General features: G+C 46.5%; 1 protein-coding gene across 13 annotated transcripts in view; it reads right to left on the bottom strand.

Moving 5' to 3' along the window:
• The window catches only part of PTPRT (protein tyrosine phosphatase receptor type T), a 1,128,992-nt gene that overhangs the window by 62,215 nt on the left and 1,054,149 nt on the right, over positions 1–12,628 (bottom strand). For 7 of the 13 annotated variants that reach the window (XM_017542238.2, XM_017542244.2, XM_017542246.2 and 4 more), the window contains one exon: positions 10,867–10,954. In XM_017542238.2, coding sequence (XP_017397727.1) covers positions 10,867–10,954 — 88 coding nt within the window. Of the gene's footprint in view, positions 1–10,433; positions 10,557–10,866; positions 10,955–12,628 lie in introns of all 13 variants that reach the window. The other 6 variants (XM_037743358.1, XM_037743363.1, XM_037743359.1 and 3 more) reach the window with 1 other exon arrangement.

Raw genomic sequence — 12,628 nt, 5'->3', positions numbered from 1 at the left:
ATGGGGATATAACCCCACTGTATGTCAAAAAACATTCATTATATATCCATACAATGGAGTACGGTTCAGTGATAAGCAGGAATGAGTTATTAAGCCACAACAGACATGGAGGAAACTTAAATGCATATTGCTAAGTGAAAGAAGCCAATCTGAAAAGGCTACATACTGTATGATTCTGACTATATGACATTCTGGAAAAGATAAAACTATAGGCACAGTAAAAAGATCAGTAGTTTCAAAGGGCTTGGGAGGAGGGAAGGATGAATAGGTGAAGCACAGAGGATGTTTAAGACAGTAAAACTATTCTATATAATACTGCAATAGTGGATGTATGTCACTGTACATTTGTCAAATCCTATAGAACTGTACAACGTAAAAAGCAACCCAAATGTAAACTATGGACTTTAGCTAATACTAAATCAATATTAGTAAATTAATTGTAAATGAATGTACCACACATCTTAATGCAAGATGTTAATAACAGGGGAAACAGTACATGGGTGGGAGGGAGTACATGGGAAACAGTGTACTTTCTGTACTTTCTGTTCAGTTTTTCTGTAAAACTAAAACCGCTCTAAAGAAAAATACTAGGACAATGCCTGGTACACAGCAGGTGCTTAAAAAATTATGGTTTTGGGGGCTGAATGGGAGGCAGGCAGTGAACTAATAGCAGAGACACTTAGACACTTGGTGCTCTCCATTTGCCCTCTGTACCAAATACAGATCCATCTATCTGCAGAGGCAAATAGCTATTGTGTGTGTTCACTAAAGGGTGGAATTCGGCTGTAGGTCCACCGGAAAGGCATTGCAAGGAATGGCAGTGTCCTCATGGTTTATTTATTCCTTCTGGGAGATGCTAATATTATTCTGTGTCCCCTTCTTCTTCTAACTTTATATAATTAGAAGGATAAAAAATTGTGTTTACCCACATGCACATGGAGAAAGATGGGGCGGCAGGCGATGTGAAGGCGTTTATACGAGGTAATTTACAAGCAGCCCAGAATGTTCATTATGCTCTATCTACATTTTGCAAGCTTGAAAAACAGCTAATTTGGTACTCCTTGTTTGATATTCAAGACAAGGAGAGGAGTTAAGGAGAGTCATGTGGAGGGGAAGCAAACTCCTCAATGGGGCGAGAGGAAGGTGCAGGAGCCTGGCTCCCCCGCTCTCAGTTGAGGTGAGAGGTGGGCAAAAGCTGGCTGTGGGGAGGCAGCAACTGGTGGCAGAAGGTAGAAGAGAGATGCAGTACCAAGACAGAGTTCAAAGAGCTCCCTTTAACACAAGTCTAGGAGAACATCGTCACTCAGTTTGCAATCTATCTGCTGCTCCTCGCTTGAGGTCAAAGACCAGTGGTATGTCGGAAAATGTTTAACAAACAGCTCCCTGTGGGAAGAAAGGCCCTGATCAGTAATGTCTGCTGATGTCTGTGGTGTAAATACTCCCACCGTAACCAATTTCAAGCTACGAACATAGCATCAACCAGCTCACAAAATTCCTGAAAATTTAACAATCTGCTCTCACAAGCTGGTATGAGTCAGCTGCAGAACACCACTGACAGAGGACAAAGCCTAGCACACCCCGCAACGTCTTACATGATCTGATGGTGTGGGACCGACTTCTCTTGCTAGCTTCACATACTGCTCTGGTAACTGTGGCCTTCTTTCAGTTGCTCAAATGCACTATGTTCACTCTGACCACAGGGCCTTTGCATGTTCAAAGAACACCTCCATCCAAAGCTAGCGGTTGTGCCTGGATCCTGGCCTCAATTTTTTTCCTCTCCTCATAGCTGACCCCTCACCACACCTATAGACTCAGCTTATCCCTTCCAAAGATTGGCAGCCAATTCTTGCCATTAGCAGAAGGAAGATTATGGATTGGGTGGGGTCTGAAGGCAGGTGTGAGGCCTGTCACACCCTTACCGTATCACCTGGGGCAGGTTACCACCTCCCCTGAGCTTTTACTTACCCAGCTATAATATCCAAATTGTATATATCTGTGTAGACTTGCTGCAAGGATTAAAAGATATAAAATATGAACACACCCACTATGTTGTAAGAAATTTGCACAAATATATAAATTCAGTTTCATTTTTATTCTAGACCTGGGCCAATAGTATCGGCAGCACCAGAAAACTTGTTAGAAATGCAAATTCTTGGGCCCCAGCTGAGATTCACTAAATCAGAAACTGTGGGGTGGGATCCAGCAATGTGCATTTTAATAAGCCCTCCAGGTGATTCTGATACATATCCATGTTTGAGTATACAAACCAATGTTTAGTTATTTAGCACAGATGCTCCGGTTATTCACTTCACTCTGTCTTGGGAAAGACCAGAAGATCTTACTAGAAATGGGCCATAAGATGAGAGACTCACCTTGGGCCGGGTGGTGAGATACGGAAATTTACCTGCTTGGAAAGTGTAAGATGTTCCAGGCACTAATCAAATGCCATAGGGATGCTATGCCATTTAATTCTCATAGTAACCCAGTAAGGTATATATCATCATCCCATTTCATGAATGAGGAATTCAAGACTCCAAAAAGTTTAATACCTCAGGAGAAGGTATAAGGATGAGGGCTTCTTTATAGAGTTGTAGGGGCCTTACTCCTCCTGGAATCCTGAGATCCATTACCTCCATGCCCTTCTATGCCACACCTCTCCAGCTCTCACTTCCCTCCAAGTTCTCAGTCTCCAACACTGGTTCTCATTCCACTAAGGTCTCATACCCACCCCCGAGAGAGGGTTCACTTTCCTCCTTCATACAGCTCTAACTCTCAGAACAAAGCACTACGCCTTCTCCCTCCGTCCATCATCAAAGACAGCCCAGTAAACTAGTCATCTCAAGCCACATCCACTTAAAGAGAGAATCACTTCCAAGAGGTGGGGACGGGAAGGGAATATTATTTGGATACTTGATATTATTTCTTCCTGTCTTCTGGGCACTATGGAGGGTAAGGAACAGTACATTTTTTTTGTTTTTCAGAGAAAAGAGATTTAACTCATTACAATGAATTGTGGATCTGAAAAACCATTTCCTACAAGTATTGGAAATGTTAATGGTATCATCTTGCAAGAGTGGATAAGGAGGAGGCAGGTAATTCTGCTGAGACTGCCTGGGTGCCTCATTGAAGCTAAAGGTCTGCACATTCAATCTTGATTGAATTACCATTATTAAGTGAGGGTGGCTTGGGCATGACGCAGAGACAGCCCGACATTCTGCATACCTCCTTGTCCTGCCGGACCCATGCTGGCTGAAATTGGAAAGCTCCCCTTTGTGGGTCCCTGGGAAGAGCTGCTCCAGTAGACGCAAACTTCAAGGGACTAAAGGAAACTGAAGGAGAGGGGCGAGGACCACCTGTGTCCTAAGGATGCCATCCAGGCACTGCCCCACTGAGGGGCCTTTCCGAAGGGAGGGAGGGAGGCTTCTTATTTGGATTTCCTCAGAAGAACCTGAGATATGTATTTGGATGCAAGTAGTTCATGTGGGAGGTAATCCCAGGACACACCAGGAGGGGAGCGGGAAGTGAGTCAGAGAAAGAAGAAATCTAATAGGGGTGTGTCATCCAGCAAGTTGCCATGTGGCCAACTGTGGCTTAATTCTGCAGAGGAGCTCTGGGAGACCATCAGAGAAGAATGTGCACCACCAAGTCATTCCACTTAAGTGGAGAGGGAGCTGGGATATGTATATACCCACTCCATCAGTCATTGACCAAGGGCAGGTTCTGGGGACATTTAATATTCTGGCTCATTGGGCCTGCCCTGCAAGAAAGCAGAGAAGGCTCCAGTGGCCAGAAAAAGTCCTCAGGGAAAGAAGCAAAGGTGCTGGCAATTTGAATTAGCACTAGCACCCATGCAAGTAGTGAGTGCTAGGGGATATGGCAGGATACCAATGTTTTCTGCACCACAAGGCGTCTGTAGGGCCCAGGCAAGGGCCACGCTCAGAGAGAGTGAAGGGGAATGGAGGCTAAGAGTCAGGAGCATTGAACAAATCACCCATTCTGTCACCTCACCCCAGCTCTGTCTCCCCAGGAATCAGCAGAGAAACCTGCTGTGAGTAAAGGCCTCTCGGTTTTGTTTTGAACCTGAGTTCCTCTCTAGGAGTGGGTCCTCTCTGCATACCACAGCCCCACCTCTTTCTGGAAAAGATGGGCCTTTTTGAAGAGCTCATCTGCTCTGAGGCTGGGCCTTAGCAACACATTCTCCCCCAAGAACATGGATGTAACTTGATGCAGAAAGGATCTTTGGTAAGGAACATGTGCCACCCTGGCAGGCGAGAGACCACAGCTCCGGTCATGGCTGTTCTACAGACTTGCTGTGTGATCTTGGGCAGGGCGCACTCCATCTCTGGGCCATCTCTTCTTGTCTGTGAACTCAAAAAGGCTACAATAACTCATCTAGACTTTAAAGTCTGTGACTTAAGGGACCACACAGGATTCATATTTAATACCTGTTCAGCTTAATTTGGCCTCTGCATCCTGAGAGCTGCCCTAGAGCCATCTGACAGGTGAGAAACTGAAGGTCAGAGAGGTGAAATGATCGTGCTGAAGGTCAACAACAGAACTGGGGTGAAAGCCTGGGCTGCCTGACCTTATGTCTAAGACCCCAGTACACCTGAGCCCAGTGGCTTTTCCTAGTCTAGGGGAAGAGAAGTTTCAGAAAATGTGCTGGTATCCTGTGTGCCTTCAGACCCCCTCTCCACTTCTTTATCTGGCTCTCTAATCCAGGAGGCTGATTGCTACGACCAAGATTGGGTGTTCTCAAAGTTGCATATGCATCAGCATCACCTAGAGGACTTTTAAAAATACGGCTTGCTAGGCTCTGTCCTCAGAATTTCTGATTCAGTAGGTCTAGGGTGGAGCCCAAGAATCAGAACCTCTATTGAGTTCCCAGATAATGCTGATGCTGCTGCTCTAGGCATTATTTTTGAGAACCACTGGATTAGGTCAACAGATCCCCTGTTCTCTGGATTCTGGTTGGGCTCAGCCAGTGGAAAGCACAGGCAGAAGATTAGGTGGAGGGAGGAGAGTGTGATGGAGGTACTTACTCCTTCAGCACTCCTTGTTGGGATCATCGCAGGTAGCTGCCTGGCCACCAAAGGTCACACCCACCTCTGGTCGGTTCATCACTCTTAGGGTCCTGGTAACCTCTCCCTACCTAATCTATCATGGTTTGAGGATGGAATTTAGCCCCAAGGTAATTCACTATCCCTTGTAGTCTTTTCTTTTTTTTTCTTGAGACGGAGTCTCGCTCTGTCGCCAGGCTGGAGTGCAGTAGCACGTTCTTGGTTCACTGAAACCTTCGCCTCCTGGGTTCAAGCCACTCTCCTGCCTCAGCCTCCCAAGTAGCTGGGATTACAGGCACTGACCACCACGCCCAGCTACTTTTTGGATTTTTAGTAGAGATGGGGTGGGGGTTCACCATGTTAGCTAGGATGGTCTCGATCTCCTGACCTTGTGATCCACCCACCTCAGTCTCTCAAAGTGCTAGGATTACAATTGTGAGCCACCATGCCTGGACCCCTCGTAGTCTTTCTACATCTAAATTACACCTTTATAAAGAACGTCTTAATTCTCCTCTAACTACCCCATTGGAGGGTCCCATCTGTTTCCCATTGGGATCCTGACTGACCCCAGAAGGGGGCCTCATTTCGTAACATTCGCAACCCCTGTGATCCTTCCCTCTTCTCAGCCTCAGCTCCTTCCTGCCAGTCCAGAAAGCACCTCTGAAACTTTACATGGAGAAGGCTTTGGGATTCTTTAATCTCCCCTTGCCAAGTCTCTGCCCTAGAGTTACTTGGAAGCAAAGGACTCTTTGTTCTTATTTTACCCATTCATTTCCTTCCCTTTCACTTCCTTTCCATTTCCACTCCCTAGAAACCCCACTGTCTCTATTACTAAATTCTAAATAGAATCACTTGGAAGAAAGGGGATATTTCGCCAAGGTCTCTCGTCGTTTCATTTGCAGGCAGTGCCCCCCCTCCTACTCGTCCCCTTTAATCTTTTCTGTTCTCCCTGGCCTGGGCCTTTGTCCTCCACTCCAGCCTGGCAGTGCTCTGGGCTCCTTAAGATGCTAATCACAGCCAGTTTTCTTCTTGCACCAAGAATATTTCTATTTATCAAGCTGCGGCAGGCTTTGCCTTTGGGAGGGACACATACAAGGGCAGGAACACTTTCCATTCCTTGGGGCTGTTTCTTTTTTACATATCCCATTTCAATTCCAGGGTTGTTTTTATTTTTTTCTTTTATCATTTTCTTTTTTTTTCTTTATTCCCCTTTATGTCTTGTGCTGCTTTCTGAATTCACTGGTTACCTCGGCATTGTCCCCTTTCAGCACTGAATGCAGACCTGCTCTGGCCCTGATCTCTTGCAGAATTATTGACCCTTAAATTAGAAAGATTCTGGTTGATTTAAACCCATCAAAGTGGTATGGTCAAGGTGCTTGAATTCTCTTTGCCTCCATTTGGGTTTCTCAGAAGTAGATCTAAGACAGAGATTTTAGTCCAAGCAGTTTATGTAGGAGGAGACAGGAATACCAGTCGGAAAGGGGGGATGTGTAACAGGGAAGAGAAGGCAGCTTATTAAAGGTGAGTTTTCAAGCCCATTAGGACCGCAGGTAGCTGCATCCTCATCCCTGTGGGAACTCTCGGGGAAGGTGGAGAACATACACTTCAGGGGAACGGTGAAGAACCTGGGGTATTTCGTTGTGGAGGGCTTCTCCTGGGCGTATTAACCCTTCAGGATTTGCACGCTGCCTAGGCCTGGGCAGGGCCTCCTTTCCCAGCTTTGGAGAAAGTCCTCAGTCTAAGAGATGCAGGCAGGGCAGGGCTAGGGTGAAACGAGCTCAGAGCCTCAGGCATGGGCTTTAAGGACGGGTGCGCTCCCAGAGTTGTGCCCATGCAGGGTCAACAGCTGAGCGTGGGTATCTCCCTGCATGTCTCACCCTCATCCTGGCTCTGCACACCCACCCTGCCAGCTGGGTGCTGCTCACAGTGAGGCAGTGAGGCCGTGGGAAGTAGGTGGGACACTGATGACACCTTCTGCAGTCCCAGTGCTGGCGTTCTCATCTCCTTCATTATTTTTCCTGACTTCCTGGAATCCTGCCTTCTCAGAAGCAGCTCTCAGAGGGGTTAGACTGTTCTTGTCCTTCTGTGTCTCCTGTGCCCCATCTCACCACTCTCCATTCAGGCTCCGTATCTTCTTCCTTACTGGAACGTCATTGTTCCAAGTGCCATGGAGCCCAGCTTTCCCCAGTTCTCCTTTCCGAGTGTTCTCTATAATAGTTGGGAAGCAGAGACAAGAGGCCACTGCTCATGCCCTTTAGAGTCTCTCCCACATTCAGTTCCTATTAACGGGGCACCAGCTATAGGTCAGGTGGGAGGAAACCGAAGTGGAAGGCGGTCGTGGTCCTGCCGCCACGGAGCATCTAGTCTAGCGATGGACACGGGCATCAACCTTCTTCCAAATGCCTGTCAAGCCACAATAATGACGAAGGCTAAGAAGACAGACATGTGCTCTAGGAGTGAATAGTAGGGTTTGAACATATTTGAAGGATCAGAAGAATTCCCTAAGCAAGGGATGAATGAGCTGAGATCTGAAGAAAATATGGACCTTAGGAGGTCAAAGAGAGGAAGGAAGGGCACTTTAATAGAACAGAATGTGCAAAGGCCCTGTCACATGGAACGGCATGGGGAGCTCAAGGAACTGAAGGAAAGCCAGTGTGGCTTCATGGAGGAGGCTGCAATAGAGTGTGAAATGAGACTGGAAAGACAGCCGAGGGCCTTTCTATCGGGAAAACTGAAGAGTGAAGGAATATCATTTGAAGGGTTTTCAGTAGGAAAATGACATCATTCAATTCACGTTTCAAAGAAGTTTTTCTGGCTTCTATCAGGGATTAGACAGGCAAAAAGTTGGGGACAAATTAGCTGTGGAGCAACCAGAAAGGAGGCTGGGCAGTGTCAAGTGAGAGCTGATGATGATTTGGGGCAGGCTGCTGCGTGGCAGCCCAGGGGAGATACAGAACGTGCCTTCTGACCTCAGGCCACCCTGGGCTTGGGCTGGATAGGTAGCCCAGCCTGGGTGGGTATCTAAGTCTCCCAAGGATTCAGGGTCCCTTTACTGGGCTCTAGTCATTTTTTTAAATGTTCTCTCTTTCCTTCTCTTTTTTCCCTTTCCTTCCTCTTCCCCTCCCTCCCTGCTTTCTCCCTTCCCCTCTTTTCCCCTTCCCCCCTCCTTCCCTCCCTTCATCCCTTGCTCCCTTCCTTCTTTCCTTCCTAAGAGAGAGTCTCACTCTGTCACTCAGGCTGAAATGCAGTGATGCAATCGTGGCTTACTGCAGCCTCCACCTCCCAGACTTAAGTGATCCTCCCACCTCAGCCCTCTGAGTAGCTAGGACTACAGGCATGCACCACTACACCCAGCTAATGTTTTGTACTTTTTGTAGAGATGAGTTTTTGCCATGTTGCCTAAGCTGGTCTTGAACTCCTAAGCTCAACGGATCTGCTTGCCTCAGCCTCCCAAAGTGCTGAGATTACAGGCGTTAGCCACTGCGCCAGGCTGTCATTTTTTCCTTATCTGTGCCACATCCCTAGGAAAAAGACATTTTAAAACCTGTTTTACAGAGACTAGGAGTTAGAGTGATTGACTAAGGTCACATATAATTTTATAGACCCTATCTGAACTCACAGTCTGATATGAAGAATAGATAAGTGACTATATATTTTAGGGCACAGTATACACAGTGCAGGAGCAAAGAATACCAGGGACCAGTCAGGGCAAGCAGTTCCCTGTGGCGGGGTGGGGGCTCCCCAGGAGCAGGAACTGCACCCCCGAATGCCCATCACAGGGCCTGCTTAGAGGAGGCCCCATGTCACAAGCCTTAATACATGTTTGCTGATTGTTTGAATATCGCTTCTCAACGCTTCACTTGCAAGAAATCTTACTGTCTGAATTACCATCTTCCAAGAGACAAATTATAAATGTTTTCTGATTAGTTCTACCATTCATAGCCCATTCCTAAATCAGCACAGGAAACAGCTAAGCTAAAACTTCTGCCTTTTTCTTCCTTTACAATCTGCCTGGCTCTTACTCTTTCTTCCTCCAAGTTTTTTCTTAGGCAATGTCTAGACAGTTAAAACAAAACAAAACAAAACAAAACTCTGAATTGTGCTAGAAATAACTTGTCATTCAGGATTCTTTTTTTTTCTTTTGGATGAACTGGGTTACTCTGTGAGCTGAGACCAGGAGATGCTCCTCACACCATTGGTGAGATGTCAAAAGGCGCAGGTTGGTAACACTGAGTCAGACAAAGGCTGTCGTAGACTCCTGTTCTAATCAGAATACATGCTTAGCGTTTTGTACGAGATAACTTTGCCTTCTCTGTATTTATGCTACTTTGAAGGCTGTACCTACCAATATTTGGCAGTGACAATACTTGTGTGTTTCCTATGCGTGGCATTCAGTTCTGTGGCAGTCTCTCTCTTCCTCACCTCCCAGAACTGAATACTATGCACCTGTCACACACAAGTTACTGTCACTGTTTTTGTTCGGGCCCCATCATCCCTTAGTAAGACCATTGCAGGGGCCTGCTGACTGGTCCTCTGCTAGCAGCCTTCCCCTTCCACATCTGCTACCCTAGTGATCTTTCCAAAATGGATATCTGATCATGCTCACCTCTCCCCACCAACCTGCCTTATTCCATGTCCCCACAGGACATGTCCCGAGTACTCGGTGAATTCGGGTTAATAAGATAAGGTGGAATGATAGATTTATGCTGCTAATCAGTGACCTCAAGAAAGTAACCCTGTGGCTAAGAGTAATGGTGTCAGGCACTGTAGTGAGAGTTTTATGGACCTTTTTGCATTGACCTTATTATCGTCATCATTTTAAAGGGGAGGAAACTAAAGTTGACAGAGGTCAAGTAACTTTCTCAGGGCCCTACAGTTGGGATAGAAACCTGGGCAGTTTGACTCCAGAGGGTGGTAACTAACTGCTCTGTACCACTGACTTCATCAATGAGTCACTCCCTGGGGGTGCCTATGGGAAAGGTAAAACTCATTGCTGAGCAAAGGCGATGTCCTTCCTTAGCTCTGCCTAAGAATGCGCTTTCTCCCTGCAGCCTCAGTACCTCCAGAGCTGCACTGAGGCAGACCTGGGAGCAGCCTTCACCTTTGAGGCCTGCCCTCCTATAGTGGGGTCAGGTAGAATCTGTGTTGCCCTGAACCCTGTCTCTCATGTGGTAGGAGTAGCCCAGGGCTCCTGTGGGGCCTGAGTTGGGCATACCCCAAGACTCAGGTATATGCCAGTTACTGGCTTCTCCTGAGTATCAACTTTTACTTCCAAGCATCAGCCAATGTGACTCCTCCTCCTTGGAGGAGCACCATTCTCTTGTCCAGGTGCTCCTGGCCCCTCCCTCTCAGGCTGGGGCCCATGCTCCTCACCCCTGGTTGCTGCCAAAGTCCTCCTTTGAATTAGAGGAGCTTCTGGGAACACAGAGCTCATCTCTTTGTCCAGCTGTGGGGTCTTCTGTATGGCAGCCCTTTTGGCTGGGCTTCCTCCCCGACCTGAGGAATTGAGCAGGCAATGCTCAGTGAGACCCAGCCTTCAGAGGTTCTTCCCCAAGAGGCTTCATGGCTCTGCTCTGCCCTGACCCAGCTCCCTGCCTGCTCCCTCCGGCTGAGATCAGCCATGCTTTGTCATCCAGTCTAGGGATGACAATAAAACTGAAATAAAGCTTCCATCTTGACATGTGGACACAAAGCTGGAGACATCAAAGATTATTTGATAACAAATTCCAGGTAAATACTAGTAATAGCCTCTTTTCCCCAATGTTCTCAACACCTGAAGCTTAGGAACTCCCAGAAGGGCACCTACAGGATATGATGTTCCCATATCGATTCTTATTGCGGTTTTCATCCTCCTTGGCTGTGTCCCACGAAGCTGTCTGCCCCTCTGGTAAGGCCTAAAAAGCAAGGACAGAGTGGTTAGAGTGGCCTGAGATAGGAGCCTTATCGGGGTGGAGATGAACCAATAGACAGAATTGAGACCCGCTGCAATGGAACTTGTAGTGGAAAGGGACAGATGTCCTTGGATGGGGCCTGGGGAGATTGTAGATTTTGGTCTGTCCATGGACCTTTCTTGTTCATGGTTTCATATGTAATTGATGTCTTCAGCGTCATGAGTTTACAATCTAGTCCTGTTCAGGAAATCGCTTGTCCCTTCACTGATTTATTCATTCACACACTCAACAGATACTTACTGAGCCCCTAACATGGGCTGGGCACTATTTTAGGTACTAGGGATAAAGACAAACAGACAAGTTCCCCTTGAGCTGCCAGCAAACCAGGAAATGTAGCAAATGAAAAAAAAATGTCAAATTTTAGATGTGAAAATGCTGTGATGAAAATAAAGCAGGATAAAGGGATAGTGATGAGGAATGAGAATTATTTCAGATTATACACTCCGGGAGGGCTTCTCCAAGAAGGTAACATTTAAGTTACAGTAGTCCTCCCTTATCCTTGGAGGATTTGTTCCAAGACCCCCCAGTGGGGACTCCTGAAACCATGGGTAGTACCGAAGCCTATGTATACTATGTTTTCTTCTCACATATACATACCTATGATAAAGTTCAATTTATAAATTAGGCACAGTAAGAGATTAAGAATAATTATAAAATAGAATGATGACAATAATATACTATAATACGTTATATAAATGCAGTCTTTCTCTCTCTCTAAATATCTTAATATTTTTTGACTGTGATTGACCTTGGGTAACTAAACCATGAAAAGCAAAACTGCAGATAAGGGGGACTTCATTAATAATAGACACTGTCATTCCTTCATGATAGTGTAATTCCTTAATATGGGACAGCAACTCATACCAAGGAAAGTAGAAAGTGCTTTTCAGGCAGAGGGAACAGCAGGCGCAAAGATGGTCAGGTAGAAAGCAAACGACAATATTCAAGGAATGGAGTGATGTGGGGAGGGGAGAAGCAGTGATGGAAGTATCTACAGTAGATAGGGGAGGCTGGATTATATAAAGCATTGATATTACTGGTTAATGAATTGGGCATTGTTCTAAGTGTGATAAAAAAAAATTAGGGGGTTTTGGGCAGGGGAATCGTCTGATCAGATTCATGTATTACCAAGTACATTGTGGCTCATGTATGGAACACAGGCTCTGGGAGGGCCATGGAGGATGCAAGGAGATCTGCTAGAAAGTTGTGGTAGTACTCCAGGCAACACACGATGGTACCATGGACTCTTAGATCAGAGTGGTGGCGGTGGACGTGTGAGAAGTGATGTGAGCAGGATGTTCAGTTGAATATTATTGACTTGGGTTGCCTCAGAAGCAGACTCAGAGATAAGAAGTCAGGCACAAGTAAATTGTTTGGGAGGCAATCCCAAGAAGTTTGGGTGGGAGAATGGGGCAGTGGCACAATCCAGGGAATGAAGTCAATATAGGGCACATCAATGAGCAGGTTGCCACTGTGCACAATCGGGGCATAATCCAATGGGGACATCTCATGCCTCAGAGTTGTCCCACCATGGGGGAATGCGAAGTTGGGGTAGTTATTCATCAATTCTCATCGAGTATTGGTTGAGGACAACTCCTGGGGACTCCCCAGCACTTC

This window comes from Cebus imitator, unplaced genomic scaffold (genome assembly GCF_001604975.1).
Source record: "Cebus imitator isolate Cc_AM_T3 unplaced genomic scaffold, Cebus_imitator-1.0 Scaffold141, whole genome shotgun sequence".
Lineage (NCBI taxonomy): Eukaryota > Metazoa > Chordata > Mammalia > Primates > Cebidae > Cebus > Cebus imitator.
The sequence above is the reverse complement of the archived record's forward strand: the minus strand, read 5'-3'. Positions and strand labels throughout refer to the sequence as shown.